The 27,788-nt window shown below is 45.8% G+C and overlaps 1 protein-coding gene across 2 annotated transcripts in view; it reads right to left on the minus strand.

Moving 5' to 3' along the window:
- Positions 1-567: 567 nt before the first annotated feature.
- Positions 568-27,788, minus strand: part of MAML3 (mastermind like transcriptional coactivator 3) — a 441,192-nt gene continuing 413,971 nt past the window's right edge. For both annotated transcript variants that reach the window (XM_053256441.1, XM_053256442.1), the window contains exons 3-5: positions 16,839-17,075; positions 13,365-13,461; positions 568-5,061 (exon numbers count right to left, since the gene is read on the minus strand). In XM_053256441.1, the coding sequence (XP_053112416.1) occupies positions 4,070-5,061; positions 13,365-13,461; positions 16,839-17,075 (1,326 nt within the window). In that variant the 3' untranslated portion in view covers positions 568-4,069. The remainder of the gene's footprint in view (positions 5,062-13,364; positions 13,462-16,838; positions 17,076-27,788) is intronic.

The following is a 27,788-nucleotide window of genomic DNA, read 5'->3' on the forward strand; positions in this document are numbered from 1 at the left end:
CCATGAAACTAGTGGGTGACTCTGGGCCAGTCACTTCTCTCTCAGCCTAACCTACTTCACAGGGTTGTTGTGAAGAGAAACTTAAGTATGTAGTACACTGCTCTGGGCTCCTTGGAGAAAGAGCAGGATATAAATGTAAATAATAATAAATAATAATAGAAGGCTTCAGCATGCTCTGTTTCCATATGTAGCAAGGTTTCAATGTAGGGGGATGCTTTGGAGCAAGTAATCCCCTACTCTGAGGTGCTACAGCAGGGCTTCTCAACCTTGTCCCCAGATTATATTGATGGCCAACGGGCCATGGCCAAAGGCTGTTGTGGCTGGGGATGATGGAAGTTGTCACCAACAATTTTGGGGAAAGCAAGAATGGGAACCCCTGCATTAGAGGACTGTGCCATGTGGTTTTCCTTCAAGCTTGAATGGGCTCTTACTATCCAGCGATTGATCTGAGCTGTTCACATGCATAATCTCACTCAGTCTGTGCCCAGACAATGATCCAGACTAATCAACAATGGATATAATACCATATTGAAGGTGATGAGACAGGAGTTCTCAGAGTTGAACTGATTCAGATAACAATCTTTTATTTTTTTTTCTTTAAAATTGGTATGTTATTAGTTCCTTTCTACATTTTTCCAGAGCTCTGTACAGTCCTCAAAAGGAAATAAGCAATGTTCAATGTACAAAGTAAAAAACAGTAAACTAGAAAAATCTGAATAAAATGGAGCAAGTTGCTGGCAAGGATACAGTACAAATTAGTAATTAGACATCTGAAGTGCAATACCACTGCAGTGAGGATGAGTTAAAGAATGAAATAAAAATACTCTATTTTAAACAAACATTATATATATATATATATATATATATAATTTTATATAATATTTATATTTATTTATATGTATATATTTTACATATTAGACCCAGTGATATCTGCATGATTGTAAAAACATATTTACAAACAATTCTTTTTTAAAAAAAACATTTCATATACATCAGCACCATAGTAAAAATAAAATAAAAACAAAAAAACACCACAACCCAAGATATTAAAATCTGGCTCTTTATTACTTGGTCCCAGTCTAAAATATTTGGAGGAAGCTTTTCAAAGATGATTGATTTTTGAGGCCTCATCAGCATACCAAACATGAATACCGACACCTCTCTGATAAAGGTGAATGTTTAGTTACTTGTTAATGTTTGTGCATTTCTGAGTCCGTGTTCTGCTCTTTCTGTTATCACAGTTTCCAGTAAACAGTGATACCCTTGGTTTCTAGTCTATGCTTGCGCAGACCTAACAATATTTAAAGGAAGTGGTCATGTTGCTCCAGTCTTCAACTGGTTCTTGCCAGGACCATTCTGTCCACTAGGCAGTTGCCTAGCGTGCCAATTGTTGACTGGGGGGTGGGGGGGGCATACGCTGCGTGAAGCTGGGCAGCGGTACAGGGTGGCAGGCAGTGGTGGTCTTATGGACCTTTTCCTGCTGTCCTCTCTGCTCCCCCTGCCCCAGCCACTGCCAGCCTCCAAGTATGATGATGCCCCTCCACATTCAGTTAAAATGAAATTCTTAACGTTATAGAACATCATCTTAATTGAATGGGAGGGGGCGCCAAATGAACACTTTGCCTAGGGCACCAGAAACCTTAGCCCAGCCCTGGTCCCTGCAATATATACAACTCCCATTTCTCAGCCCTAATTGCCATATGCTGTCATGACACTCAGTTACTCTCAGAATACATGTGTGCTGAAACCTTCATGGGATGTTCACAGCTGTTCCACACAACTCTCCAGTGGTGCTAAGATGAGGGTTAACTCTGGCGCATACATGCGCCAGAGTACATGATAAAGTAGTTCTCGGCTTGCCTTATTGCCTAGCCAGAGACCGGCTGAGTCTGGGACAAGTTAAGTATATTTCTTCACAGAATTCATTCATCTCTGCATGGGGAGCAGGGCTTGTAGCAACGTTAGTAAACTACTTCACTACGTGCCGAGCCCACCAGTTTGTAAGTGCAGCAGTTAATCCACAATTTTAGAGCAATTGGATAAAGTGGCTCCTCACCTCATTGCATGAGGGTCCATTGTGACTCTCACAGAAGTCATCAGAATGATTCAGGGGGATAAGCATCAGATGGCATGTGGATATTTGAGAACCATGCTAGCTATACCCTGGGTCCTCACCCAGATAATGCCTTGGCACGGCTTGATACATGTTACATGCACACATCTGTAATCAAACCCTGATGGCCCCCCTTTTCCAGGAAAAGCTGCTTTAGGGGTGTTTGTGTATGGGTGTGTGTACAATACTTTCTCCACTTTAAATCACTCCTCCAAACTGCTTCCGCCCCCCCGGAATTCCAAATCTTGACATTTGGAACATTCCAAATCTTGACATTTGGAACCCTGCCAGGAAGTAAAACAGCAAGGGGAGGGCACTTGGAGCAGTGAACTGGTAGGTGGGGAGAGGGTTAAGCCTCTCCTCCCCCTGCGCCTTCTTCACACAAAACTAATCATTCAATAAATGTGTTTTTCTGAAAGAAAGAAAAAGTGGTACAATCAGAGTTCAGTTACACAAGTTTGTTTGTGTGTACAGTGCACTTAGGTCCTCAGTTCAGTCTGGGTAGTGGATCCATTAATACCAAATCTGTGTTCAGGATGAACAGGCAAATGTTCTCAGCCTGCCAGACATGTGGCACATTCACTTCCCACTGAGATCAATGGCTCCATTCTTACCCCTTTAGTGCCTAAACAAAGCACTGCAATTCAAGATAAGCCACACAAAATTGTGACTTACACAATGCCATTTGAAGCTGTCCTTTGGGATGCTCAGAAGCTTATGCAACTGACTACCAGAAATTACCTTATTTACCACCAGAAGATATTCCCTTCCTTACTTTGTTTCTAATAGACTAGTTTAGGCATCTTAAAAGAGCTTGGTGTTATCATCTACAAAGTAGGAAAAATGAAAGAGAGGATGTGGTTTTGGAGAATGCTGAGCATAAACTTGCTTCCAACCTGTCAAGGGATGTGTGGGACACATATTTATAACACAATAGCCAATATAGCTATTAGGCCCGCTCTGTGCGACCTTGATACCAATTTCTCCTTGAATCTCTCGGACACTGGAAAAAACATTTATTTCAACTGGAAGTGAAGACTGTTACCTCAGCTCACCAGTCTGTGTATTCTAACTCTGCACAAATATTACCCACCCAGGTTGCATTTTTGGGAAAAGAACAAACTAGACACCAACAGTTTCATGTGTATCTCTCTTTTTAAAAATATCCTGCTTACTTTTGCATCTCTGTCTTGGGTGACTGCCACCTCCGTGAGAAAGGTGAAGACCACATCCTTAGCCTGTACCAGAGCTCTGTATTTTTCCTCATTAAAGACAAAGTGAATCAACAATCACTTGGCTACAGAAGAACCAGACAGGGCAAACACCCAGATACAGGCCTTTTCCTCACACCTCAAACAAACTCACTCAGCTGTGGGCCTGTCCAGTCATAACCAGTGACAGTCCTCTAATCAAGCAACCCAGTCTCAACTCCCTATCAAATTAGACAGAAAAGTACACAGATAAACTTGGCATCTGCTTAAACCCAGAGTTTAGCACTCATTCTGACCTCTGCATATAGCCTGTACAGTCATTCAGCAACTCTCCTGTTTTGTTTCAGTTAGGAGCTACCTCTTCCTGTGTCCTGGAAACAACAGCTCCAGCAAAACTGGGTGGGAAACTGCACCGCAATGGGACAGCCACTGTCTTGCCACACAGGGACTCCCATGCTCATTCTGTGGCCTATGGGCAGAGATCAGCTATTTTTGCAGCTTCTCTTTACCTTTGTTTCATTCCAACTTGCAGCTGGGGTGCTGTGGAGCAGAGACTGCTGTGTGGACATCAGCAAGGCCAAACTGCTGATGCTTCACACTCTGCTGAAGCCTTTCACAAGCAGCCCCAGATTAGCTTGCTTTGCACAGCTTTAAAAACAAAACAAAGAAACAAGGATGGGTGACATCCCACTTTCCTTTTTTTTTGACCCCCACAAAGATTTGTAACTTGACAGACACCTGCGTGCTATGGATTTCCAAACAACTCATCCAGTTCTTGCATCCACTCGTCTCCTGGTCCGCCTTTAATTATGGAGTCTACAAGGTCTGTGCCCTCTGCAATACTTGGAAAGGAACCTCCAGCTCCTTCAGTACTGTAACTATAAGATATGTCCTGAGTGGGGTTCCTCTCATAGACCTGACCTTGGTTGCTCTGAGTAAAGTTTCCCCCTGGGATCTGTTGTGCAGGGGACTGGTTGAAACCAGTCATGGTGGGAACTGCCTGACTTATCGTAGGCATCACCATTGGTCTGGTTTGGCTGTTGGTTCCTTGTTGTCCAGGGAGAGGTTGTAGCATTTGCCTCCCCATTGCTGGATTGAGGGTTCTTACTGTTCCACTGGTGTCCATGACAGATTGACTCATGCCTGGTGGGAAATGTTGCTTAGGGAGCCTTGGCTGACCAGATTGCATGGGGTAAGCGGCGCCATTGTTAAAAGGTCCAATTTCGCTGCTAGTCCTTCCAGGGATACCTTGCAGGCCTCGTGCTTGCCAATTCTGTGCTCCTTGTGGGACAGGCGCCATCATGTTTTGAAGTCTGGGAGCTTGGGGCCTGGGCAGAACCTGGCCCACAGGTCCTTTCATCTGCTGGTGTTGTTGAGATATGGCAGAGTTCACCAACATGTTTGGACCAAAGCTGCTGACCATACCCACCCCCTGTGTTGAGCTGGGCTGCCTTGGTCCCTGGCTTGGGTTATGCGCTAGACTCATGCTACTTTGGTTTGGGTGCTGCAACATTTGGCTCATTCCTGTGTTCATATTGTACATTCCCGGTTGGCTGGCTGCTGGGCTGCTGTAGGGAGCCATCCCCATCTCAGACTGGCCAGCTGTGGCAGACATGGCCCCTGTGCTTGGGGAGGCCCCCATGGCAATCATGCTGGTGTTCTGGGACATCATTCGGGACGTCCTCATGCTCTGAAGGGCTGCCTGATTCCTCACTGCTGCTATATCCTGTGGAGAACCTAGAGGAGGAAAAAGAGGAAAGAGTGAATTCCTGCCTAGCTCAGGAATTTTTTTAGAAACAATTCAGGCAACAGGAAGACTTTAGAAGGATAATCTAAATAATAATAATTGATATATGATTATATCAATTCTAAAAGAATTAATCTAGTTGTTTGTATTAAACTTCGGAGTGGTTCCATTTCCTCATACTGTGTGTAGTAGGCATCCAGCCAGGAATGATAGAGTTAACTGGAAAAGCAGTTGACCTTGATGACAGACTAGAGTCCCTAGGTCATGAACCAGTCAATTGACCAGGTGGGCATGAGGGGGCTGCTGGGAAGAAGAAGGTGTGTGACCCAGGTGAGAAAGGAGCAATGGAGTCACAGTGAGTCTGCAACTCTAGTGGGACAAGATTGCAGGGGGCTTAGTCAAGTCCAAGGGATGGGGAGCCAAGGTTTGTGGCTTTGGAAGTCTAGCTTAGGAGAAAGTGTTTCGTAAGAACTTGTGTTAGAATTTATTTTTCTTTGAGTGTGTTGCTTTGCATATCCCTGATACTGTTCTATTATTGCTTATCTACAACCATAACTAAAATAAGAAACACTAGCCTACGCTCAAACCGGCTAGGGTGTTGCAAAAGACTCTGTAACCAAACTAAGCAATTGCAAATGCATCTAAAAAGCTAAAGCCTCAGACATACCAGTCTGTAGTAACTGAATAAAAGGGTTTTTCTCTGTTCTTTTCTTTTTACAAGCCTCCCCGAGTTGGTTAATAACTCAGCAGGAGAAAGGAGGGGGCCAGAAGGGGGAGTCTCTAGTGCAAAGCATCTCCAAGAGCTCAGCAAACTATCATTGTTTTCTCACTACGTGTAGGCATACACGTGGAAGGTCTTTATATCTGCAAGACAAGAGAGAAGTCTAGGCTGTGGCACTCCAGCCCAGGCTGTTCAGTCTCTGATAAGAGTATCTGGTGGCAGCATTTTAATCTACTGAAGGTCTAAAGTAAAAAGTTTTAAAAGGGAAGTTTTAAAAGAGAATCACCTAGGCAGCCCAGCTGGGGTGACACAAAACTCTTTCCCCTCCCATGAGCTGGCTCAGAGTCAAAGGCTTAATTCCTTACACTGTGGTCTAGATCTGACATGCGAACTGCATTTTCCATGAAGGTAAGAAGCAACTGGGCTATGGCTAGCTACCCTGCACAGAACTTGTACTTGGTTGGCAAAGTGGAACACTTGCTCTGTAGAGAATCCTGTCAATACAGCCATTAGGCTAATCTCCCATAAGACTCCAAATGTGTCTGGAAAGGATAAAGGATAAATAATTTATCCTGTAAGCAACACTCATCAATAACAATGCTGGGATATGTCCCTGCAGAGCACCAGAGGAGTTCAGTGGATCTTCCAAATCAAATTAAGTCCAGCCAAAACCAGCCTGGCTATCTTCATACCAAGGCAATTCTGAAGCTTCAAAGCAGTACATAATCATGACAATGATTCAGAATTATTAAGGCATTATCATTCAGTTGATGTGGAAGAGAGATCGTTGGCTTACCTAAATTTGGTATCCCTACTGGTTGATTAATATAACTTTTATTTAGGCTGAGTTCAAACCACGTTGTCCTTTTCAACCAGTGCATGGGTTGAATCAAGTAACTAACCATGTTTGTTGTGAACCCCAACACAGTAATGCCTGTTAATGGCTCTTTGTAAGGAACAACATTCTGCTTGTTAGCATCCCCACTGGTTCTATATTGGGCAGCACCAATATAGGAAGATGCTGAAAGGCATTATCTCATACTGTGCGGGAGATGGCAATGTTAAACCCCTCCTATATTCTACCAAAGAAAACCACAGGGCTCGAAATGGAAGAGTTGAAATCGACTTGATGGCACACATTACTTTAAGGAACAACACGGTAACCTAGAACAATTTTGGAATGTGGGCATGAACAGTTATATGCACATCACTGATCAGAATGCACTGCTTTCAAACAGATAAATTAAAGGCAACCCAGTTTGAAAGAAGATGCAGCATGTGTCTTGGATCCTGCTTTCATTATCAGAGGTGATCGTTTTCCAGTACTAGGCTAGGGTAGGACTAGACTAGTACTAGACTAGGGTAGGAGAGCTGAGGTACTGTGGAAGTGAGCATGAAATGTCCCCTTTGTAAAGCAGGGTCCGCTTTGGTTTGCATTTGGATGGGTGACTACATGTGAGAGCTGTAAGATATTCCCCTTAGGGGGTGGGGCCATAGCTAAGTGGAAGACCATCTGCATGTTTGCATGCAGAAGGTCCAAGGTTCAATCCCTGGTATCTCCAAGTAGGGCTGGGAGAGACTCCTGACTGAAACTTTGGAGAGCTGCTGTGAGTCAGTGTAGACAATACTGAGCGAGATGGACCAATGGTCTAACTCGGTAAAAGGCAGCCTCCTACATTCCAGGGGGTTAGACTAGAAGATCTCCAAAGTCCCTTCCAACTCTAAAATTCTATGATTCTACTCAGTTCCTCCTCTTCACAAATCTTCATTTGATCTCATCAGATATCAGGTTGGTGGCTGACATCTGACTAGCATAGCGTGGGTGTGCCAGGAAGATATGCCAGCACTGCAGAGAGTTTCCTACTACTGCAGCTTCCACACATGCAGCGGGTGGGGTGTTTTCCTCCAGCAGTGCCCTATGTCACCTGAAAATATGTCCCTGAGGGCTGTGTGATCCTCAAAGACATATTTTCAGGTGGCATAGGGCACTTCTGGAGCCAGAAGAGATTGGCTAAATTTGCTGCATCCACTGAAAACCTTCATGCTGCACAGCATACAAAGGTCTCTGCAACGTGGATGCGTAATCCTGGTGCATTCATGCTGCATTAGACAGGAAGTCAGCCATTATCTCCAGAAAAAAAACAGAGTATCTGGAAGAGCTTCACATATCGCAACAAGACTACCATATTTACCCAAATAGAAGGTGACTGAGTGTAAGACAAAGAGGTCATTCACACAATCAAAAACTGTGTTCTACCCAGATTTGGGAGCTGTGTACACTCCCAATTTCCGGTTGTGTGGAAACAAGGTAAGAAGAAAACCTGAGCAGAAGTGATTGTGTGGAAGCAAAATAGGAAGAAAAGCTACCCAGGTTTTCCTCCTACCTTGCTTCCACACAACCGAAAGTGGATTAGTACACTTAAGTGGAAATTACAGCCCAAACTGAGAACCCAAGCAGATTCACTTGCAAACAAGATCTACTTATTCCAAAGGGACATAGTTCCAAGTAAATGTATTTATAATCCAGTATATATTTTTATTAGGATGGTGTTAAATTAGGTCATTATTCAGAGCTGAACTGAAGAGGGCTGCTTCGGGTTTGGCCTAATAGGACCTGAATCAAATAACTGGTTGAATTCAGGTTAAATTGGACTGAATTCAGCTTGCTCTGCTTTGGGCCATTTCTCAGCCCTCCTCCACGGATGTCTTCCCTCCGATTCCTTAGCTTACAGGAACAAGACAGAAACAGCAATGTGGCTTCTGTTTGAAAAGGACTGCCAGAAGCGGGGTGAATTTCCTGCAGTCCTTGGAAAGGCACATGGTTTTTTGGGAACATCGTCTTTGCAGAGGCAGCAGCAATAGCATCAGACCTTGCAAGTCAGCAACTGGAGAGATCAACTTCAGCTTAACAACACCTTGTAGGAAACATGTAGCCAATGTAGCTAAATAATATTTGGTTTATCAAAGCCTAACTGTCCAGTCCTAAACACATTTACCTGGTGGTAGGTTCCACAGAGTTTACTGGGACTTACTTACACTTTGTTAACCAGGATGACAGCCAATATTTATTTAGATATGTGTCCTGATTTGGATTTGACCATAGTTAGTGGCCAGTCTGGCTCTGAATAGACAGAAAGGGAGCCTGGTCCATAATAATATAAGCATTAGTTACAAGTCTATTTTGTCATTCAAAACTGAAAGGCAAACAATGGCCTGACCCTTAACCAATTCTTTTTAAATATTTCCATTATCTCAAAACTAAGCCATGAAAATAGACCAGTCAGACTCAGAGAGGCTAATTCATTTTTTATAGCTTAGGAGGCATAAGTGAATGGATTTTCTATAGTGTTGTTACTGATTATGTCTCTTAAAAGAAAAATGGGGTTCCCCCCTCTTTCTGGACATTTAAAACAGAGAAGGTATACAGTATGAATAAATCAATACTGTAAGCACATTTGACTCCACCTTGGAGCAGTGATGAGAAGTCAGAAAAGGTTGCACTTGTTACATTCTACAGCCTGGTAGGTAAGGGGGATGGAGAGCCAGTATTGTGGTAGCAGCAAGCATAAATTGTCCCCTTCGCTAAGCAGGTGACATGTGAGCAGCAGTGTCTGCTGAAAGATATTCCCCTTAGGGAAAGGGGCCATAGTTCAGTGGCAGAGAATCTGCCACTGGGTCCCAGGGTCCCAGATTCAATTCCAGGCACCTCCAGGTAGGGCTGGAAAAGACTCTTGCCTGAAACCTTGGAGAACCACACTATACTGCCAGTGAGTAAAGTTAGTACTAAGCTAGATGGACGAAGGGTCTAACTCGGTAAAAAGCAGCTTCCGACATTCCTAAAGCATCTTTGTGATGAAGAAGGATGGAGAGGAAGGAGTGGGTGGGAAGGTTTATTGATTTCTGGAAAACACATATGCTTCTGTGTTGATCACCCTTATTTAAAAATAATTACAGGGATTTTCATTATGCCAAAAGGTCATTGTGGTTTCCATTCAATACAATGCTGAAGAAAGTGAAGGGTTTCAACCAACAAAAAAGACATACAAAAACGTTCTAAAATGCATAATGTTTCCACACATGGATTACTAAAACACAGATTAATAAAAAAGAAGAGCCATCTGTATCTATATGATTCTTTCATTCATTCAGTATATAAAGCAAATACCCAAGTAAGGAGAATACAAGCAATGAATCACTGCTTAACAACCGGAACGGTGTTTTTCTTCTGCAGACCATATAGTGAGATTTCTCTCTGGAGGACTTAACAATCAGAAAGGGCTGTACCAATTCACAGGCAAATAAGTAAGTAAGTAAGTAAGTATGGAAAACCAAATTTATACATTTATTTTTTACACAGATATGCTGCATTTCTTCCATGATAGAACTAAAAGCAACATAAGGTTTCCAGGCCATATCCCATCCAGGCACTGAACAGCCAGAGACTTGTATAGCTTCTCACATGCCTTTGTACCACACCCTTGGATCAAAAGGGGGAAGTCTAATTGTGAGACAAGGCAATGCTTAAATATGTTTTGACCAACACAGGGCTTATTACTAGGAAAGAGTGGCATGAATTTCAAATTATACAGTATAGAGCCAACTATTTGTAAGAGGATGGTATAACTCCCAAGTAGTATTCTTATAAATATGGGAGCCTTATCAAAAGCATCTGTGCCAAGAAAAATGTATTTAGGACTGGGTACACTCCAGTGGGAAAGTCTCCAATGTAAGTTCCATTTAAATGAATGAGAGTTGTTCAAAAAGCCTTGCATGGTTCCCATTCATTTATGTGTGGCTTGCTTGCACAGAAGACTGCTGTATCATGCCCACAACAGTTCTTTTCACACATTTCCTCTCTGTGTAGTTAAAATGAATCTTAAATATCACTTATGAAAATGACCTAGATCAGCAGTACACATGTACCTGTAAACAGTGATTGAATCTGGTTTCAGTGTCATGCCTCACCCACTAAGGATCTTGAGAATCCCTTCTGTGGGACAGCAAGGGATCAAGAAGAGAGAAGGCTCCGGTTCCCCAGCTTTGGGGTGGCCCAACTGGGTGCAATGTTGCATGTTGGGTGCCTAGTGAAGCAACATTTATATGCTCAATGAATGAAAGAATCGTATAGATACATAAAGGACAAATGCTTGGCTATTAGAATGCCTTCTGTAGGGAAATCAGACATGTATACCGCAAAATAGGATCACAGGACTACACAGGCAACATTACTGGTATTCTAGAAAGCACTAAGGACCACTAACCATCATTCTCAGTATGATTAAAGTCCTTCACATGCTCCCCTTCCATATGCTCAGTGAATGTGAAAGTGGGGGCAAGGGGAATGGGGAACACAGCTGCTGGTTCCAATCCCAGTCTTGACTTGTCTAATGACCACTGGGTCCTTCCTCCAGTGCTGATGTGCCCAGCACCCTCCTCAGCATCAACTTGTCCCTAACGTCCATGTGTTCAATCCATGTGATGTGTACAATGTCACTGGGACATTACACACATACAGCTGGGCATAAAGCCCCCTTCCCAGTTACAAGATGAAGCTTTATGCACATACAGCTGTATATGCATAGAGCCTGCACACTTACAATAAATTTGTGAGTGGCAGGGTGTTTGGCCAACAGCTGTGCGGGTATCAGCAGGTGCAATTCTGCTTCACACTGAACACTGCACACACTGAACGTGTGACGGTGGTGGAGGGGGAAGAATGATCAGCTCGGAAGGGAGAGCTGGTCTTGTGGTAGCAAGCATAATCTGTCCCCTTAGCTAAGCAGGGTCTGCCCTGGTTTCATATGAATGGGAGACTAGAAGTGTGAGCACTGGAAGATATTCCCCACAGGGGATGTAGCCACTCTGGGAAGAGCAGAAGGTTTCAAGTTCCCTCCCTGGCTTCTCCAAGATAGGGCTGAGAGAGATTGCAGCCTGCAACCTTGGAGAAGTTGCTGCCAGTCTGTGAAGACAATACTGAGCTAGATAGACCAATGGTCTGACTCAGTGTATGGAAGCTTCCTGTGTTCCTGTGATCAGCCCTGATGAGATCCTCTTATTTTGCTGCCTCCTAAGAGGTGATCATTATCTGGGGTCTGAACTACATATGGTGTTGGCAGGTCTGCATCTTTAAGGATGTAAAAGGCAAAATGCAGGGGTAGTGTGATGTTGGGGCCTCTTCTTACCTATGGCTTTTCTCCCTGCAGCACTGCCCCCCTCCCTGCCTCACTATAGGAACATAGGAAGCTGCCATATACTAAGTCAGGCCATAGGTCCATCTAGCTCAGTATTGTTTTCATAGGGCTGAGAGAGATTCCTGCCTGCAACCTTGGAGAAGCCGCTGCCAGTCTATCTTGGAGACGCTGCCAGGAAGAAAACTTGGAACCTTTTGCTCTTCTGAGAGCGGCTCCATCCCCTGAGGGGAATATCTTACAGTGCTCACACTTCTAGTCTCCCATTCATATGCAACCAGGGTGGATCCTGCTTAGCTAAGGGGACAAGTCATGCTTGCTACCACAAGACCAGCTCTCCTCTCTCAGTAGTGCTCACCTCTGGTGTCCAAGGCTAGCCAGGAGAAAAGTCCTCAAAGGAGCCCAATGGAGGCAGGGAGAGAATGGGGCCACGACGCAGTAGCAGAGCAGCGCCCTTGCGTGCAGAAAGTCCCAGGTTCAGTTCCTGGCAGCATCTACAGGTAGGGCTGGGAAAGTCTCCTGCCAGAAACCTTGGAGAGCCGCTGCCAGTCAATGTAGACAATGCTGAACTAGATGGGCTGACACAGTTTAAGGCAGCTTCTGGTGTTCCTTCCTATGATGCGGGCAGACTGTATCATGTGCTGTTTCTGTATTTTGAATCCTCTCCGAGCCATCCCATGCATTGTGTTTGCAGTGAGGAATTCCTTATCCTTTCCACATAGACAATGGTACAGCAACAGTTGGGTGGGCTGAGGGCCCCCGCCCAGGGGTTTGGCTGGGAGTCCCGTTCTCTTCCTAATGCCGTCCCCATTCATACTGTCTCCACTTGTTATGTTTATCCCCTAAAAGAAAGCCAACGTGTTTGTCTTTCCCCCCTCCATATCCATGAGGACTAGAAACTTGCTTTTTGAAAGAGTGAATGCTGAAATGTTTTCCACCTTAGATGCAATATCTAAAATGGAGCTGGAAAATACTCCCGCCTGAAACTTTGGAGAGCTGCTGCCAGTGTGTGTAGACACTACTGAGCTAGATGGACCAAGGGTCTGACTCTGTAGAAGGCAGCGTCCTACGGTCCTATGATCCAGTGGCCCCTCTCCCCCCCCCACACACACCCCCAACCCCCCTTGGGCCTTTCCACTGCAGCGCCCACTCCTCACTTAACATGTGAATGGGGCAGTTCCATCCGTATGTAAAGATGAGTCTGCGGCCATTAGGCAAAGTTTGGGACTCCCATAACCCCCCTTTGTGCAAGTTTCTTAATAACCAGACAATAAGAGTTCTATGTGCCGCTCAATGGCCTGGTTGAGGAACCCAGGAAAGCAGGTCTTCAAGCGGTGAGGAGGAGCTCCATCTGCCCTGTCTGCAAGCAAGCTGCTCTTCTTACCTTGGAACTGGTTGACTTGTTGCACAGGGTAGGGATTCCGCTGCTGCGTCTGGAGGTGCTGCCGAGGCAAATGTGGCTGCTGCTGCTGCTGCAACTGCTGGAAAGAGAAACACAAAGAAAAAGAGTTGGGAAGAGAGGGTTAATTAGCCTGCCCAAAGGATGGCCCCAATAGCAATTGGTCCCAGGCAAGCGCAGACATTGTTCCTTCTCTAAGCAAGATGTTCTTGACTGACAAGTGCGGTGTGCGGAAGTGGCAGGCAGAGTGAGCATTAAGTAGCCTTGGATAAAGAGTCCGATCAAGAGCTCTCAGCACACGGGGTGCTTCTGATTCCAAGCACTGTCTGCCTTTCCACAGCAGCTCTGCCTCTTGACTTCCCAAAGACCTTCTGCATTTCCATGAAACTCAGGTGAAACTCAAGGAAAGAAAGGCATCGAGAGAGCGAGAGAGAGCACTTCAAGCTACCCTTGTGAGCCCAACTGAGAACATCTGTGTCAGGATCTCAAGTGGAGTAGGTAGCTCTTGGCAACAGGCAGAAGGCAGAGAATTGGATTCAAGACCCAAACTCTGCAGACCATGAAGATAGAGATCAGAATTTTGTCACCCATGTATTGACTTGCATCTGTTTATTGAGCAGGTTTGTATACCGCCCACTACCGAAGTCTCCAGGCGGTTTAAAACATGAAACAAACTAAGAATTTAACAGTCAAAACATATAAAAGGTCAAATTAAAAGACCCATAAAACACACCAACTAACTAAAAAGCTTGGCTGAAAAGATGTGTCTTTAGTTGTTTCCTAAAAGCCAACAGGGATGGAACAGCTCTAATCTCAGCAGGAAGTGCATTCCACAGCCCTGGGGCAACTACAGAGAAGACTGTACATGTGTGTATGTGTGTATGTATACATACATGATACGTGTGTGTGTGTGTGTGTGTGGCGCCAGTCTTGAAGGAGCAAGCATAAATTATTCCCTTTGCTATGCAGGGTTCACCTTGGATGGCATTTGGATGGGTGACTACATGTGAGCACTGTTTGCTGTAAGATATTCCTCAATGGGGATGGGGCTCAGTGGCAGAGGTCCCAGGTTCAAATTCCAGGTAGGGCTGGCACAGACTCCTGTCTGAAAACTTGGAGAAGCTGCTGCCAGTCAGTGTAGACAATACTGACTGAGATGGGCCAATGGTCTGTCTAGGTATAAGGCAGCTTCCTGTGCTCTATGCTTTGGGGGTCATGCTCGTCCTTGGCATGCACACGCACAACCACATACCTAATTCTCCTGCCCTTGCAGGAAGGCTGCCTACCCATCTATTCTGCACAAATGAGGTATCATGCGATTGCTCCTGCAGAATGCCTCACAATGCCTCTGGCACATGTTCAGCAACTATACAGAAAAGTTCTGACTCACTTGATAATGCAGTTGCCATAGGGGGAGTCGCTTATGAATGGCTGGAGGTTTCCTTAGGCATGCAGTGCATTATGTCCGTCACGGCACAGCTAATGCAACAGAAGTTCTGGGGGATTTCCCACCCTCTGTTTTTTTATTCATTTAAGTGACCCACTGTGGAAAGTCCCCAGGAGCTGCAAGACCATGTGGACACACAGCCGACCCAAACAAACACAACACAACTATTATTGTGGAGTGGCTTAAGGTAGTTTGTGTTCGCTCTTCATACCAAGCTGGGGTGGGAAAGGGCTTTTCGCAGAATCTTGTTGACTCTGAGAACTTTTCCAGCTCCTCGTGTAGACTGTAGCATGGCTTGCTTACAACCTGGACTGGTTTTGAGCTGAGGCCTGGGTCTTTGGTTACAGCAGAGGTCTGACTGCCAATTGTCCATCAGCTTGTTCTCGTGACTGACAGCTGGAGAGGAGGAGTGTCCGGCCAGGCTCCCCGTGTGAGTGTGTTGGCTGTGTATTGGCAAAAATCAAGACAGGAGGAGAGGGAGTGATCATAGCCCAATGTGGGTAGGACGGCCTTGGTTTATGCTGACACATGATGACCATTCTTAGGAGCACACGTTGGGCTTGAAAGCTGGCTGGATGCTCGTCCCCAGCTGTTGGTCATGAAAAACAACCCACATGTCTGCTGCCCACATCCCTCCAGCAACAGGAACCTAAGAGCTATGTGAGGGGTGTGGGATTGGGAGGGAAGAAGTACTCCAACATCAGTGGATGAGTGGAGTGGGTGAACATAGGAACCTGGGTAACCTTGGGAAGCTGCCATATACTGAGTCAGACCACTGGTCCATCTAGCTCAGTATTATCTACACAGACTGGCAGCGGCTTCTCCAAGGTTGCAGGCAGGAATCTCTCTCAGCCCTATCTTGGAGATGTTGCCAGGGAGGGAACTTGGAACCTTCTGCTCTTCTCAGAGCAGCTCCTTCCCCTGAGGGAAATATCTTCCAGTGCTGACACTTCTAGTCTCCCATTCATATGCAACCAGGGCAGACCCTGCTTAGCTAAGGGGACAAGTCATGCTTGCTACCACAACACCAGCTCTCCTCTCAAGGGTGGGTTGAGAATGGTGTGGGGTTGTACTTTCCATTCCTAACTTACTGGAGTTCTGAGAAGAAGCCAAGGGGGAGTGGCAACCATGCTGGTCCCATAATAGAAGAACCAGAACCCATTCCTTGCCTTGCAAGTAGCTGCTCTTCTGGTTTTGAGGGCTGAATCAAACATCAGTATCTGTCATAGGGTTAGGGATGTCATTTTCCAGGTAACCCCCAAAATAAGTGGGGGAAACAGCGTTCCCTCTGAAGTATACATTCTGTTTTCCTCTGCAGGTTGCCTTTAAGGACCACAGCAACTGATTGCAGTCCCAATTACAGCAGTAATTAGTATTATCACTTATACTGCGCCTTCAAGTGTTTTGCAATCCTTATCTTGTTCAGCCTCACAATAGCCTTGCCATGGAGATGGCGAGAGAACTGAGAGCAAACTAAGAGATAAAGAGCTTGTCCAAAGCTGGCCAACAGGCAAGCAATCAACGGATGAGTGAAGCTTTGAAGTCGGCTCCGCTAGGTCTGAGCCCAACATGCAAATCACTGCACACCCATGGCAATCCCTTTCTAATGATTTCTACAGCCATGACAATGCATGTAGCAAGAAAACAGGAGCCCAAGTAAGAGTGACCATAGAGCCCTGTGGTTGTCTTTGGTAGACTACAGGAGGGGTTTACCATTGCCTCCTCCCACACAGTATGAGCTGATGCCTTTCAGCATCTTCCTATATCGCTGCTGCCTGATATAGGTGTTTCCCATAGTCTGGGAGACATACCAGCAGGGATTCGAACCGGCAACCTCTGGCTTGATAATCAAGTCATTTCCCCGCTGCACCATTAGGTGGCTTCTACAGGCTGGCAATTGAGGACATGGCTCAGTTCAGGTAGGAAAGGCAAGCTGTAGCTGTGTTGCCTGCCCTGTTAGGTCTCCTTGTCAATGCCGGAGAGTCCTGCTTAGGAGATGGAGTGAAAGGTACCTGTTCAGCCAACATCTGCTGCTGCTGCCGTTGCTCCCTTAGAAACTGCTGCTTCTGCTGCTCCATCAAATGGAGCTGGGCCCGTTGCTCAATCAGCATCTGCTTCATAAGGGCCGCTTGAGGCTGGTTACCCAAGAAGCTGGCATTGCCAGGACTTGCACCCACATTGCTGGAACCTGGTGGCACCGAAGACTGCATGGGGCCTGTGGACCGGGACAAGCCCACGGTGTGCTGGTCCTAGAGAATGAAACAGTCAGGCAGTCAGATGATAAGCCAGGCCATTGATTCGGATTAGCCATCACTTTATTTCCATACTTTGATCCCCACCTTTCCATCACCTATGACAAGGCGCCAAAGGTGGTTTGCAAGGGACACAACTGAAAAACAATGCAAGACTGAAACAAAAAAGATAGCATCTAGCAACGTCCAAAGAGACAGAAACTCAAATATTAGGAATGCTGCCACAGGCCTGCCAGAATAAAGGGTTTCAGGTGGTATCTAAATGCCATTCGGGAGGGAGCCAACTGAGAAGGCCTTCTCCCACATAGACCAACCAGACCTCTGATGGTGGTGGGACACAGAGCGAGGCTCCCACAATGATCTGAGTGGGAGGAGGGCAGAATCATGCAGGAAGAGATGGGGACAGGGCCATAGCTCAGCAGGAGACTGTCTGCTTAGCATCCAGAAGCTCCCAGGGTCAATCTCTGGCATCTCCAGGCAGGGCTTAGAAGGACTCCTGCTGGGAACCTCAGAAAAGCCACTGCCAATCAGTGTAGACAATACTGAGCTAGATGGACCAAGGGTCTGACTCCATATAAGGAGTTACTACATTACAAGGATCCTTTAAGCATCCTGGTCCCAAACCATTCAGGGGTTTATTTAAAGAGAATAACCAGCACCTTGAATTCGACGTGGAAATGGATTGGAAGCTAGTGAAGCTGGATAATCATGGAATCACATGATGATCCCCCCAAATGCCCCTGATCGAAACTCTAGCTGCAGCATTCTACACCAGTTAAAGTTTCTAAACATGTTCAAATGAACTGTTCTAATTACAGTAACTGGGGTTTTGCAGACTGCAGAACATGTTGTCAAGGGCTGGTCACCTGATCAGACATTGCACTGGAACTGGCAGTCCCACAGTGAGTTTCTCAGCCACCTGCTGTATTGTTGGAACCATAATGCTGTGAGTTTCCCTTCCTACCATCCACATCAATGGTGTTGGCTGGCAGGGATGGGGAAGCTTGGGATAAGATGGTCAAACTCTCAGTTCAGGGATGGGAAATCTGTCCAGAGGATACTGATCCCCATGGTGAGTGTAATGTTTGTAGTAGGTAAAGAACAAGGGGTGAAAACAACAGGGGCAGAAGAACAGAGAAAGACAACATGGGGCAGTTGTCAGGGTAAGCATTGGAAAAACCAGGTTCAAACCTCCACCCAACCACAAAGCTCACTGGGTAACCTTGGGCCAGTCATTATATCTTAGCCTAACCTACCTCACGGGGTTCCTGTGAGGATAAAATGGTGTGGTGGGAAAGAACCAGTTACACCATCCTGGTCTCCTTGGAGGAAAGATGGGATATAACCGAAATAAATAAGTGAGGGAATGATCAATGAGCTTTTAAACACAGAGAAGCTGGAAACCCTCCTAAGATCTCACTTAGAATGTGGCTATAGTGACAAAGCATCTGCTTTAACATGGTGATTCTCTTTATTCAGCAGGGGGAGAGCAACTGGCCCTATCCAACCCCAGTACAGCATTCCTCCAGTGGCTGTTGCTGGTGTCTTTCTTATGTTTCCTTTGTAGACTGTGAGCCCTTTCGGGACAGGCAACCATTTAATTAATTATTTCTCTATGTAAACCACTTTGGAAACTTTTATTGAAAAGCGGCATATAAATATGTGTAGGTATAATAGTAGTAGCAGTAGTAGTAGTGGTAGAAGATCCCAGGTTCCATCTCTGTCATTTCCAGGTAGGGCTGGGAAAGACTCCTGCCAGTCAGTGCAGAGAATACTAGCTAGATGGACTAGTCCAGTGGTTCCCAACTGGGGGGCCTCCAGATGTTGCTGAACTACAATTCCCATCACCTCCAGGTACAATTTATTTTAGCTCGGGATGTTGGGAGGTGCAGTTCAGCAACATCTGGAGGCCCCCAGGTTGGGAACCACTGGACTAGTGGTCTAAGTATAAGGCAGCTTTCTATGTTCCTCATTTCCACACTGTAGGGGAAGAGATACAAACGGGTCTGGTTATATTCTGATGGGAGAAAATGCCACTAAATGATATGCAAGCAGCTAAACTGTAACAATGACTTTGTCAGGTATTAACTCTTTTAGGGAGGATGTGTAAGAAATGGCATATGTCCAGATTTTTTTTTAATGTATTATTTTTTAAGCTTAAGTATTTTTCGCAACATCAGATGTTCCAAATCAACCCCTTCCCGAGATTTTTTTTAAAAAAATCATCAAAGCTCACATCGATGGCGAGTGAGTGAAAAGATGGTGAGAGAGCAAAATGCTATCATAGTTCTAATTCAGGCCTGCTCAACGTAGGCCCCCCAGCTGTTTTTGGACTACAACTCCCATAATCCCTAGCCACAGTGGCCAATAGCCAGGGATTATGGGAGTTGCAGACCAACATCTGCAGGAGAGCCAGAGTTGAGCAGCCCTGTAATCGAATTCCTCTGCCTAAAATCATTTGAGAGCTTCATCATCATTACATCCAGTCAACATGTGGCTGGAAAAAAGAGATTCCGGACCAAGGCCCACGGGAGCCGTCGTCATGATATTGCTCAGGTTAAAGGGATGGTAGGAAGGTCCTTTCATGCCAGCAAGTTTCCCCTTAACATGCTTTATCCCTTTTATGTTCATACGATCAGGACGATTAAAGAAGCCCAGTAGAAAGTGGATTATTTCTTTAAATTCCCAAAGAGCATTTAGAGAGTGCACATTTTAATCCATATAAGTGAATGTAAGCATCACAGGAAGGATGCGGGATTTACTGCGATTGAAAAAGCCTGCTCTTGTGAACGCTCCCTCTGCCCTGCCCCCAGGAGCCCTCCCTTCCCAGCAGTGATTGCTCTCTGCAGGGCTTGGTCAGAGGACCAGAGAGAGGACTGAAGGGAGCCTGGTTAACAGTTCCATGAGCCCAATACTGATCACCTCCTCCTTTCTCTGCCACTGGTGTAACCCATGGCAATTGTGATGCAGGAGCGATGCGGCAGAAATTCTCCCCGGAGGTTAGAACTTAATTATGAGCAGCCCTGCGGGTGGAAAGGTGTTCCTTTTGTGGGGGGGGGGGAGACACTTCCTGCTCCTTCCCTCTCTCCCTCCCCACTACAAGATTCAAGGGAAAACTTGAGAGGCAGCCGTTGCAGCTAATAAGGCCCTGAGCACCTCATGAAATCTCCTTAAGCTCTGAGCGGAGGTCTTACATGCTGTCCAGGATGCTGGCATACACCTCACTTCTCCTTGGAAATCCATCCACGTTTGAATACTCCAGGCAGACTCTATTGAAGCAGCAGGTGAGTGTGAGGATCATTCTCTTGCCGTTTCTCCAGGGTGCCGGCAGGTGGCGTCATGAGCCTGCTCTGGGAGCCTGGGTTGGTGACTGATTGCTGCTGCCCTGGGCTCGCTCTCCCCCCTCCTCCTTCCTTCCCACCCTCCCCCATGCTTGCAGATGGCTTAATCATGACTACTGTTCCCTCCTCCTCCTCCTCCTCCTCTCCCCCCCCCAGTACTTCTGGGATAATGCTACTAACGGAGAGCTAGGCAGTCAAGTGTTACAGCACAGAGCAGGTAGCCTGGCAACTGAGCATAATACCGAACAGATGGTGTTCGTACACCATGATGGACATCACACACGACAGCCTGAGACAATCCAGGAATTCCCGGGTGGTTTGAGGCCCTCTTTAGGCAGAAATGAGCGTGTTGGATGCTTGGGGGATATTTTCCACCCTCTCCTCCCAACCTGACATTGAACCACTAAACTGATTTCTTGTTACTCCTGTTTCCCTAACAGCACGAAAGGGACAGCAGTCGGGCACGGCGTGGGAGGTGACCAACGGTGGGTTAAGTCCAGAGTAGCCTGGATTAATCGAATGTGTCCTGTGCGCACGGGCAAGGAAGAGGCCATTTGACAGAATCCTTCTCTGAGCTCCCAATGTGTGGCTCTCCACAGTGAGGAGAATGTCTGTCTGGCCTCTGTGAGAGTTAAGGGATGGGCACATGCTGTACATGCAGACAATCCCAAGTTCAGTCCCTGGCATTTCCAGGCAAAGATCTCGCCGTCAAGGCCTGCCGGAGACCCCGGAGAGGTGCTGCCAACCAGAGCAGGCAATATTCTGCTAGGCGGACCAATGCACTGTGACTCGCAGGAAAATAAGAAGCTGCCCTGTAGCGAGGCAGCCCATTGGCCCATCGAGCTACACTGACCGGCAGCAGCTCTCCGAGGTTTCAGACGGGAGTCTTTCCTGGACAGAGGAGGCCAGGGATTGAACCTGGCACCTCCTGCATGCCAAACAGATGCTCTATGGCCCCATCCCACTCAGTAGAAGGCAGCTTTGTACGTGCAACAGGTCCTGTTTAAGATACTTCTTTTTTTCCGTGTCCAGTCGAAAGTCAGCAGAGGTTTTCCAAAGCAAGCCGGCAAACAAAAGAAAATGCTTGTGTGAGGGAAGAGACAGGCGCGCCGGCCCTGCCTCCTGCCCCTCAGCCTCCTTTCCAAAACAAAGACACAAACAAGTCTCCCCGGCTGGGGAGAGCTGCAGGCAGCACCGCCACACATTGGCTCAGCCTCCACATTCAAGGCACTGCTGAGGGGACTCCTGACACCTCTTCCAGAGAGCATGCTGCTCTTTACTAATGAGCTCAGGAAGCTGAGGCAGACCCAGGCTGTCACATTTCCAAACACTGAACAATGCATAATCTGTGTGTCTGGGCTGGGCTGGGGAGAGGGAGAAGCAAAGCTGAGGAAGAGATCCCCCCCTTTTTTTTCCTGAGGAGCAAGGTGGAGGGAGGGGCCGGGCTGCACAGGCCATCACAATAGGCTTCTCCCCAAAGCCAAGCCATTCGTATTGTCAGACATTCAAGCACACCCTCCAGAAAGGTGAGTCGGAGTCTCACTGAATAAACAGCGGAATTATTTAACCTTTTGGAGGGCTGGCATCCTCCCTTTCCCCCAGTTCTGTCCCCAGGGCCCCCCACAAGCTATGATTTATAGGTGAGGAAATAGGATTTCCAGTGCTAAGGTCAGAGCTGGCCGTCAGACATTACCTTGTGCTCTCGCTGCAAGAGAAACCTTGGGCAAGCTTCCAGAGTTCCTGCAAGGCTAGCCTGGGGATCAGCAAGAGTGATACGTGGCAGAACTGTACACCACAGCTTCCCTAAAAGAATACTTTGTTCTGCAAGGGGTTCTCAGATTTCATCGCCTTTCAAAGCCTGCTCGTAGTTGAGGAGAAAAATCTAAGCAAGACTGTGCTACACAATGACTTTGAAACCAGTAGTCCTCAGCGCACCCCAACCACCCTAGGGGGGAAATCACCCTACAAGGTGGGGGGGTTCCTAACCCACAGTGTTGGCCTCTAGAGATCTGAGTTCAAATCCTACTTTGGCAATGGATTCACTACAACTGAACCAGTGTGGTGCCAAAGTGTTGGCCTTAAGACTGAGGGAAATCAAGTCTGACTCCCCACTCAGATGCACAGCTTGCTGAGTACATAGGAACATAGCAAGCTGCCTTATACTGAGTCAGACCATTGGTCCATCTAGCTCAGTATTGTCTACACTGACTGACAGCGGCTCTCAAAGGTCTCAGGCAGGAGACTTTCCTAGCCTGTTACCAGTAAGCTATGTTTGGGGGTAGCACTGCAAAGCACCCCTCTACTTGATGTCTCAGCAGCACTGGATCATGGGATCATGATCCTTGTGAACTTCTCACCTTGTCAAAAAGACTTGGCTCAGAGCAGGTTGATAGTGCAGGCTATGCTGGCAGTGTGCCTTCAGGTCGAGCTGTCAAGTAGACTGAAATAGGACATGCCCACGCACCACTAACGAGATATGGCCAGCTATACAGAACCATTGAAGGTAAATCAATCAGGGAATGAATCCTCCCACCTAAGAGATAACATGAAAGGCTCTCAAGAAGGAGCACAGATAGACGACACATTTTCCAACTCGTTCACATTAATGAATTGACCAAGAAAGACCAGGAAGGAGTCACAAACTATAGGAGTATATTTTTGCATCTGGGAGACACCAGAGGCTCAAAATAAGTAGACAAACACCAGTCCACCTCACAAGAACACATCCAGGCTTGCATAGTTGTCCAGGCCACAATAGACACTTTTATCTCCCATGGATTCACCAAACTTACAGGGAGAGAGAATTGCTTCGTAAATAACGATCTTTGCCTCAAGACACATTTTTGGATATAAATACCCCAGCCAGGCCATCATGGCTTCAGATTCTGGAGGATTTGGTTCAGATTCCATTAAGCGAGCTGTGGTTGCTACTGCCCCCTTGTTCTTTCTCCCTGCTCCTACCCAATGCTTTGCTCCAGAAAGAGGTCTGAGTGCCTGACCATCATGCACCGAACGCACCCAGGAAGGACCAGTAATGACTAACTTCTCATCTCTCTCTAAGCTCCCCTTTCACTTCTCTTTCTGCTTCCCACCCCTGCTGTCCAGGCACTTTTCACTGCAAGCCTCTAAGCAGACCCTGATTTGGAACTCTAGCAAAATTACTACAAGCCTTTACCAAGACACTCATGTAGAACTAGAACTAAATTGTTGAATTTCCTTGCCTAACTAACCTTTTGCCTTCTGTAATCCCCACTTTAACCTTTAATAAAGCTTTTAAACTGCACCTACGTCTCTTCATCCTTTCCAAAGAGACCAAACTTGCTTAAATTGATACTGGAGCCAAACCAGGGGTATACTATTAATAAGACAAAGGGAGACAAATGTCTCCTGGCCCAGCCTCCTCTGAGGGCCCACCAAGGTCAGTCCCCCCAACATCACCCAAGAAGCCTGGCAGTCTGCTCCCAACCCTTGATTGCTATGCCTGCCTATCACCCATCTCATGACCACCTTCACCTATGGACCCACTGCATACTCATTTGCCTGCCCACAGCCCCCGCTGCCCTCTGCTGACTCACCTACCCACCATATCCGGTTTGTCTGTCACCATCAGCCTGGGCCTCAGAGTGCCACAGCACCTTATAATGACAACGCTGTGTGCCGCCAAGTGCCAAATTGCATTATAATGTCGTTTTAATACATCACAACACTTCGAGGCCCAGCAAAGGCCTCGGACAGCATCAGACACAGTGGATGCAGCAGCCGCAAGAGTGGGAGGAGGGCAAGTGGGCTTTGTTGGGAATGAGCACCTCCATGTCTACTGCCTACCTGGAGAAGGTAGGAGAAGCCAGGCTTCATCTGAGGTGCCATAATCCTTGGGCTAGTCCCACACTCATGTCACTCAGTTTCCGTGTCTGCCTTGAGCTGTCTCATGTTCTTTGGAAAGAAATATTGGAAGACGATGTGAATAATTTAAAAAAACCCACACCCAATAATGGTCTCTTAAGAACACAGGCAAGGAAGAGATGTTCACTGTAAGAACACCTTGGACAAATTGAGCACTGGGGTGTTTTATAGCTGCTTTCTTCATACACACAAAGAAAACTTATGTAGGTTTAACTAAAGGTTTATTCAGGCAACAACTCCTTTTTCCTTCTTCTTTCTATCCCTTTTTTTCCTGATTCCACCCCCCCCCCCCATACAACCCCACATACTTTCTATAGGATCCCCACTGGGACAAACATTCAAACAACAAAACACAAAAGGTAACTAGATGGAATACAACACATCCCTCCCCCTTAAAACAACCAAAATAGAATTAATTTAAAATTTAGTAATGAAGTCTTTAAGTCTTTTAGGTGGTCTCCTGTCACACACACTTCTCCTTAGCCTTGAGTTCTCTGACAAAGGAGCTGTTTATTCTTCTGGTACCGAGGATTGTCCATCACTGTCATCAGCCTCATCTGTGAGGTCAAAACTAGAAGCAAGATCAAATTCATCTTCAGTTCCTCTCTTGAGATCAGTCTCCCTTCCCTCTTGTCTCGATTATGATTTTGAACAGAAAGCCCTATCAATTGTTGCCATTGAGTAAGTTTGGTGGTAGCTTCAGCCGTTCAAAAGGTGGTTTTCCTTTAGTAGAATGAGAAGTAGTTTGATAAGCAAATAGAATTTAATGGATTGCCTCTTTCCAGGGTTGTTGTTGCATAGTAGCCAGTTGTAAATGTTCTTTCACTATTCTGTTCATTCTTTCCACTAAGCCATTCCCTCAAGGATGGTACAAGGAAATAGTCTTGTGTTTTATCCCACAGTTCTACAAGTATTTCTCAATTTCAAATTAAGTAAGCTGTGACCCATTGTCAGTCACTAATTCTTTAGGAAGATCCTCCCTCACAAAAACTTCAGCCATGAATTGAATCACCTTGTTTGTGGTAATGTTGTCAGCAAATGAAACTTCTGGCCACCTGGAATAGGAATCCAACATCACTATAACAAATCTGTGTTTTATTTTATTTATTTTTATTTATTAAAACATTTTTATACTGCCCAAAACTTACGTCTCTGGGCGGTTTACAACAGAATAAAAACAAAGTAAATCATTCGTTAAGATAAAAATGGGGGGGGGGAATGGGTTTTGTGGGTTGGTTATCAAAAGGCCCCATTATATCCAGAGCAAGTTTTTCCCAGGGACCACTGGGATATTCTACGGGAGTCAAGGGGGTGGTAAAAGTCTTCTGTGATTTGTGAGATAAAGCACAAGCCGTACAGTGCTGCATTACATTTTCAATATGTTTGTCCATACCTGGCCACCAGCTATGAAGTCTGATTTGCCTTTTAGTCACGCTCATGCCTAGGTAACCTTCATGGGAAATTTTAATCACTTTTGCTTGTAAGGAGGTTGGCACTACCAAATGATAATCAGTCCTCAGTACCAGCTCATTGAGAAGGGACAGCTCACTCGCTATGTGCATGTGTGGTTGAATATGTTCAGGTACCTTGTTTTTGTAAGACCATCCATTAGTTAGGTATGGTTTAAGTTCAGTAAGCACTTGATCAGCTCTGAGGGCCAGTTTCCCTTCAGAAGACATGATCACTCCATGAGAGGATGAAGCTATTTGAGCAATTAATACTCCTTCATACTTGTCTTCTGAGATCTTCTCTTGACCTGGAAGTGGGAGTCAAGATAAACAATCTGCAGTTGTATTCCAAAGGCCTGAAAGATATTCCACTTGGAAATCAAAATCCATAAGTCTGATGATCCATTTGGCTATTCTTGGGATTGCTTGACTTGATCAACAAGTAGTAAATAAAGCAGATTGGGGTTTTTTATCTGACCATAAAGTGAATTTTCTGCCCCAAAAGTAAGTCCTGCTGAAGTGCCTCACCTCCCCAGAAACACACTAGAGCAGTGCTTCTCAAACTTGGGTCCTCAGGTGTTATTGGACTTCAACTCCCATAATCCCCAACCAAAGGCCACTGAGGCTGGGGATTATGGGAGCTGAAGTCCAATAACACCTGAGGACCCAAGTTTGAGAATCCCTGCACTAGAGCTTCTTTTTCAATGACAGAATACATCTTCTCTGATGCAGTAAGCACTCTGGAAGCAAAGGCAACTGTAACTTCCCTGTCGCCTTTTTGCTGGGTCAAGACAGCACACAAGCCATATTTAGAAGCATCAGTGGTTACAATAGTGTGCCTGTAATCAGTGGCTGTAATCTATTGTAATCAGTGGTTACAATAGTGTGTCTTTTTGTTGGCATTAAAAGAAGTGAGAGCAGGGCTTTCTGCAATGGCTGATTTGATAGTCTGAAAACTAGCCTTATAAGATGCATCCCAGTTAAATGCTACATTCTTCTTTAAAAGAAGACACAATGGAGCAACTTTGGAGGCAAATTGTCTAACAAATTTAGAGTAATAGAGAGTCCTAAGAATGAGCGAAGTGCATCCTTGTTGTGTGGCTCTGGTGCTTCCTGAATAGCTTTCACTACATCTGTTTTGGCATAAATGCCACTCTGAGATATTGTGTATCCCAAGGATGTCACCAAATGTGTGCAAAACTAACATTTCTCTGTAGAGATAGTAAGTCCATGTTGTTAGAGTTTTCTTATGAATGCTGTCAGCTTAGCATCATGCTCCTCAGTGGTTTTGCCATATGTAGTGACCAGTCTCCCCCTCCCTCAGTTAACAGGAAATGAACCCTTGTCTTGACTGACAGGCTGGTGAACTCCAAAGTTTATCCAATCAGTACGCCGGGTGGGTGGGACCTAGAGAGTTGTTGCTTGGAATTCTGGGAACAAGAAAGGAAGTCTGTGCAGAGAGTGTGGACTAGCATGAGGTCGGATGCCTCATGAGGGAGCTACAGGATAATCTCTCAGGGTGAGAGATCTGCAGGAGGCTTGATTCTCATCAGGAGTTTGGTGAGTCAAAGAAAGGGGAGGCCAGGACTTTGTGGCTTCAGGACCCCAGCTTAGAGAACAGTTTGCGTAGTCAGACTTTGCGTCAGAAAATTTATTTTGATTTGTGTGTGTGCTTTGTTTTCCCTAAATATATGTTGTTTGCAACTGATTTTTAAAGTGTGCTGCCCCAACATCATCAGCCCCAACATCATCAAAGCACTTTTGAAGTATTCTTGTAACCAATTATTTTTGAAGTGTTTCTAAAAAGCCAATAGCCTCAGACAGAACCAGTCTGTAGTAATTGAATAAAAGTTTTTTCCTCTGTTCATTTTACAAGCCTCAGTGGGTTGGTTATTAACCCAGTGGCGGGGGGGGGGAATAAGGGGGATTTCTCTGGTGCAGAACATATCTCAAAGATAGCTTGGCCAAATTAACAATTAAGAATGAACTCCACGTGCAGACAGACACACGAGAGAGAG

Source organism: Hemicordylus capensis, chromosome 5 (assembly GCF_027244095.1).
Source record: "Hemicordylus capensis ecotype Gifberg chromosome 5, rHemCap1.1.pri, whole genome shotgun sequence".
NCBI classification, from domain to species: Eukaryota; Metazoa; Chordata; class Lepidosauria; order Squamata; family Cordylidae; genus Hemicordylus; species Hemicordylus capensis.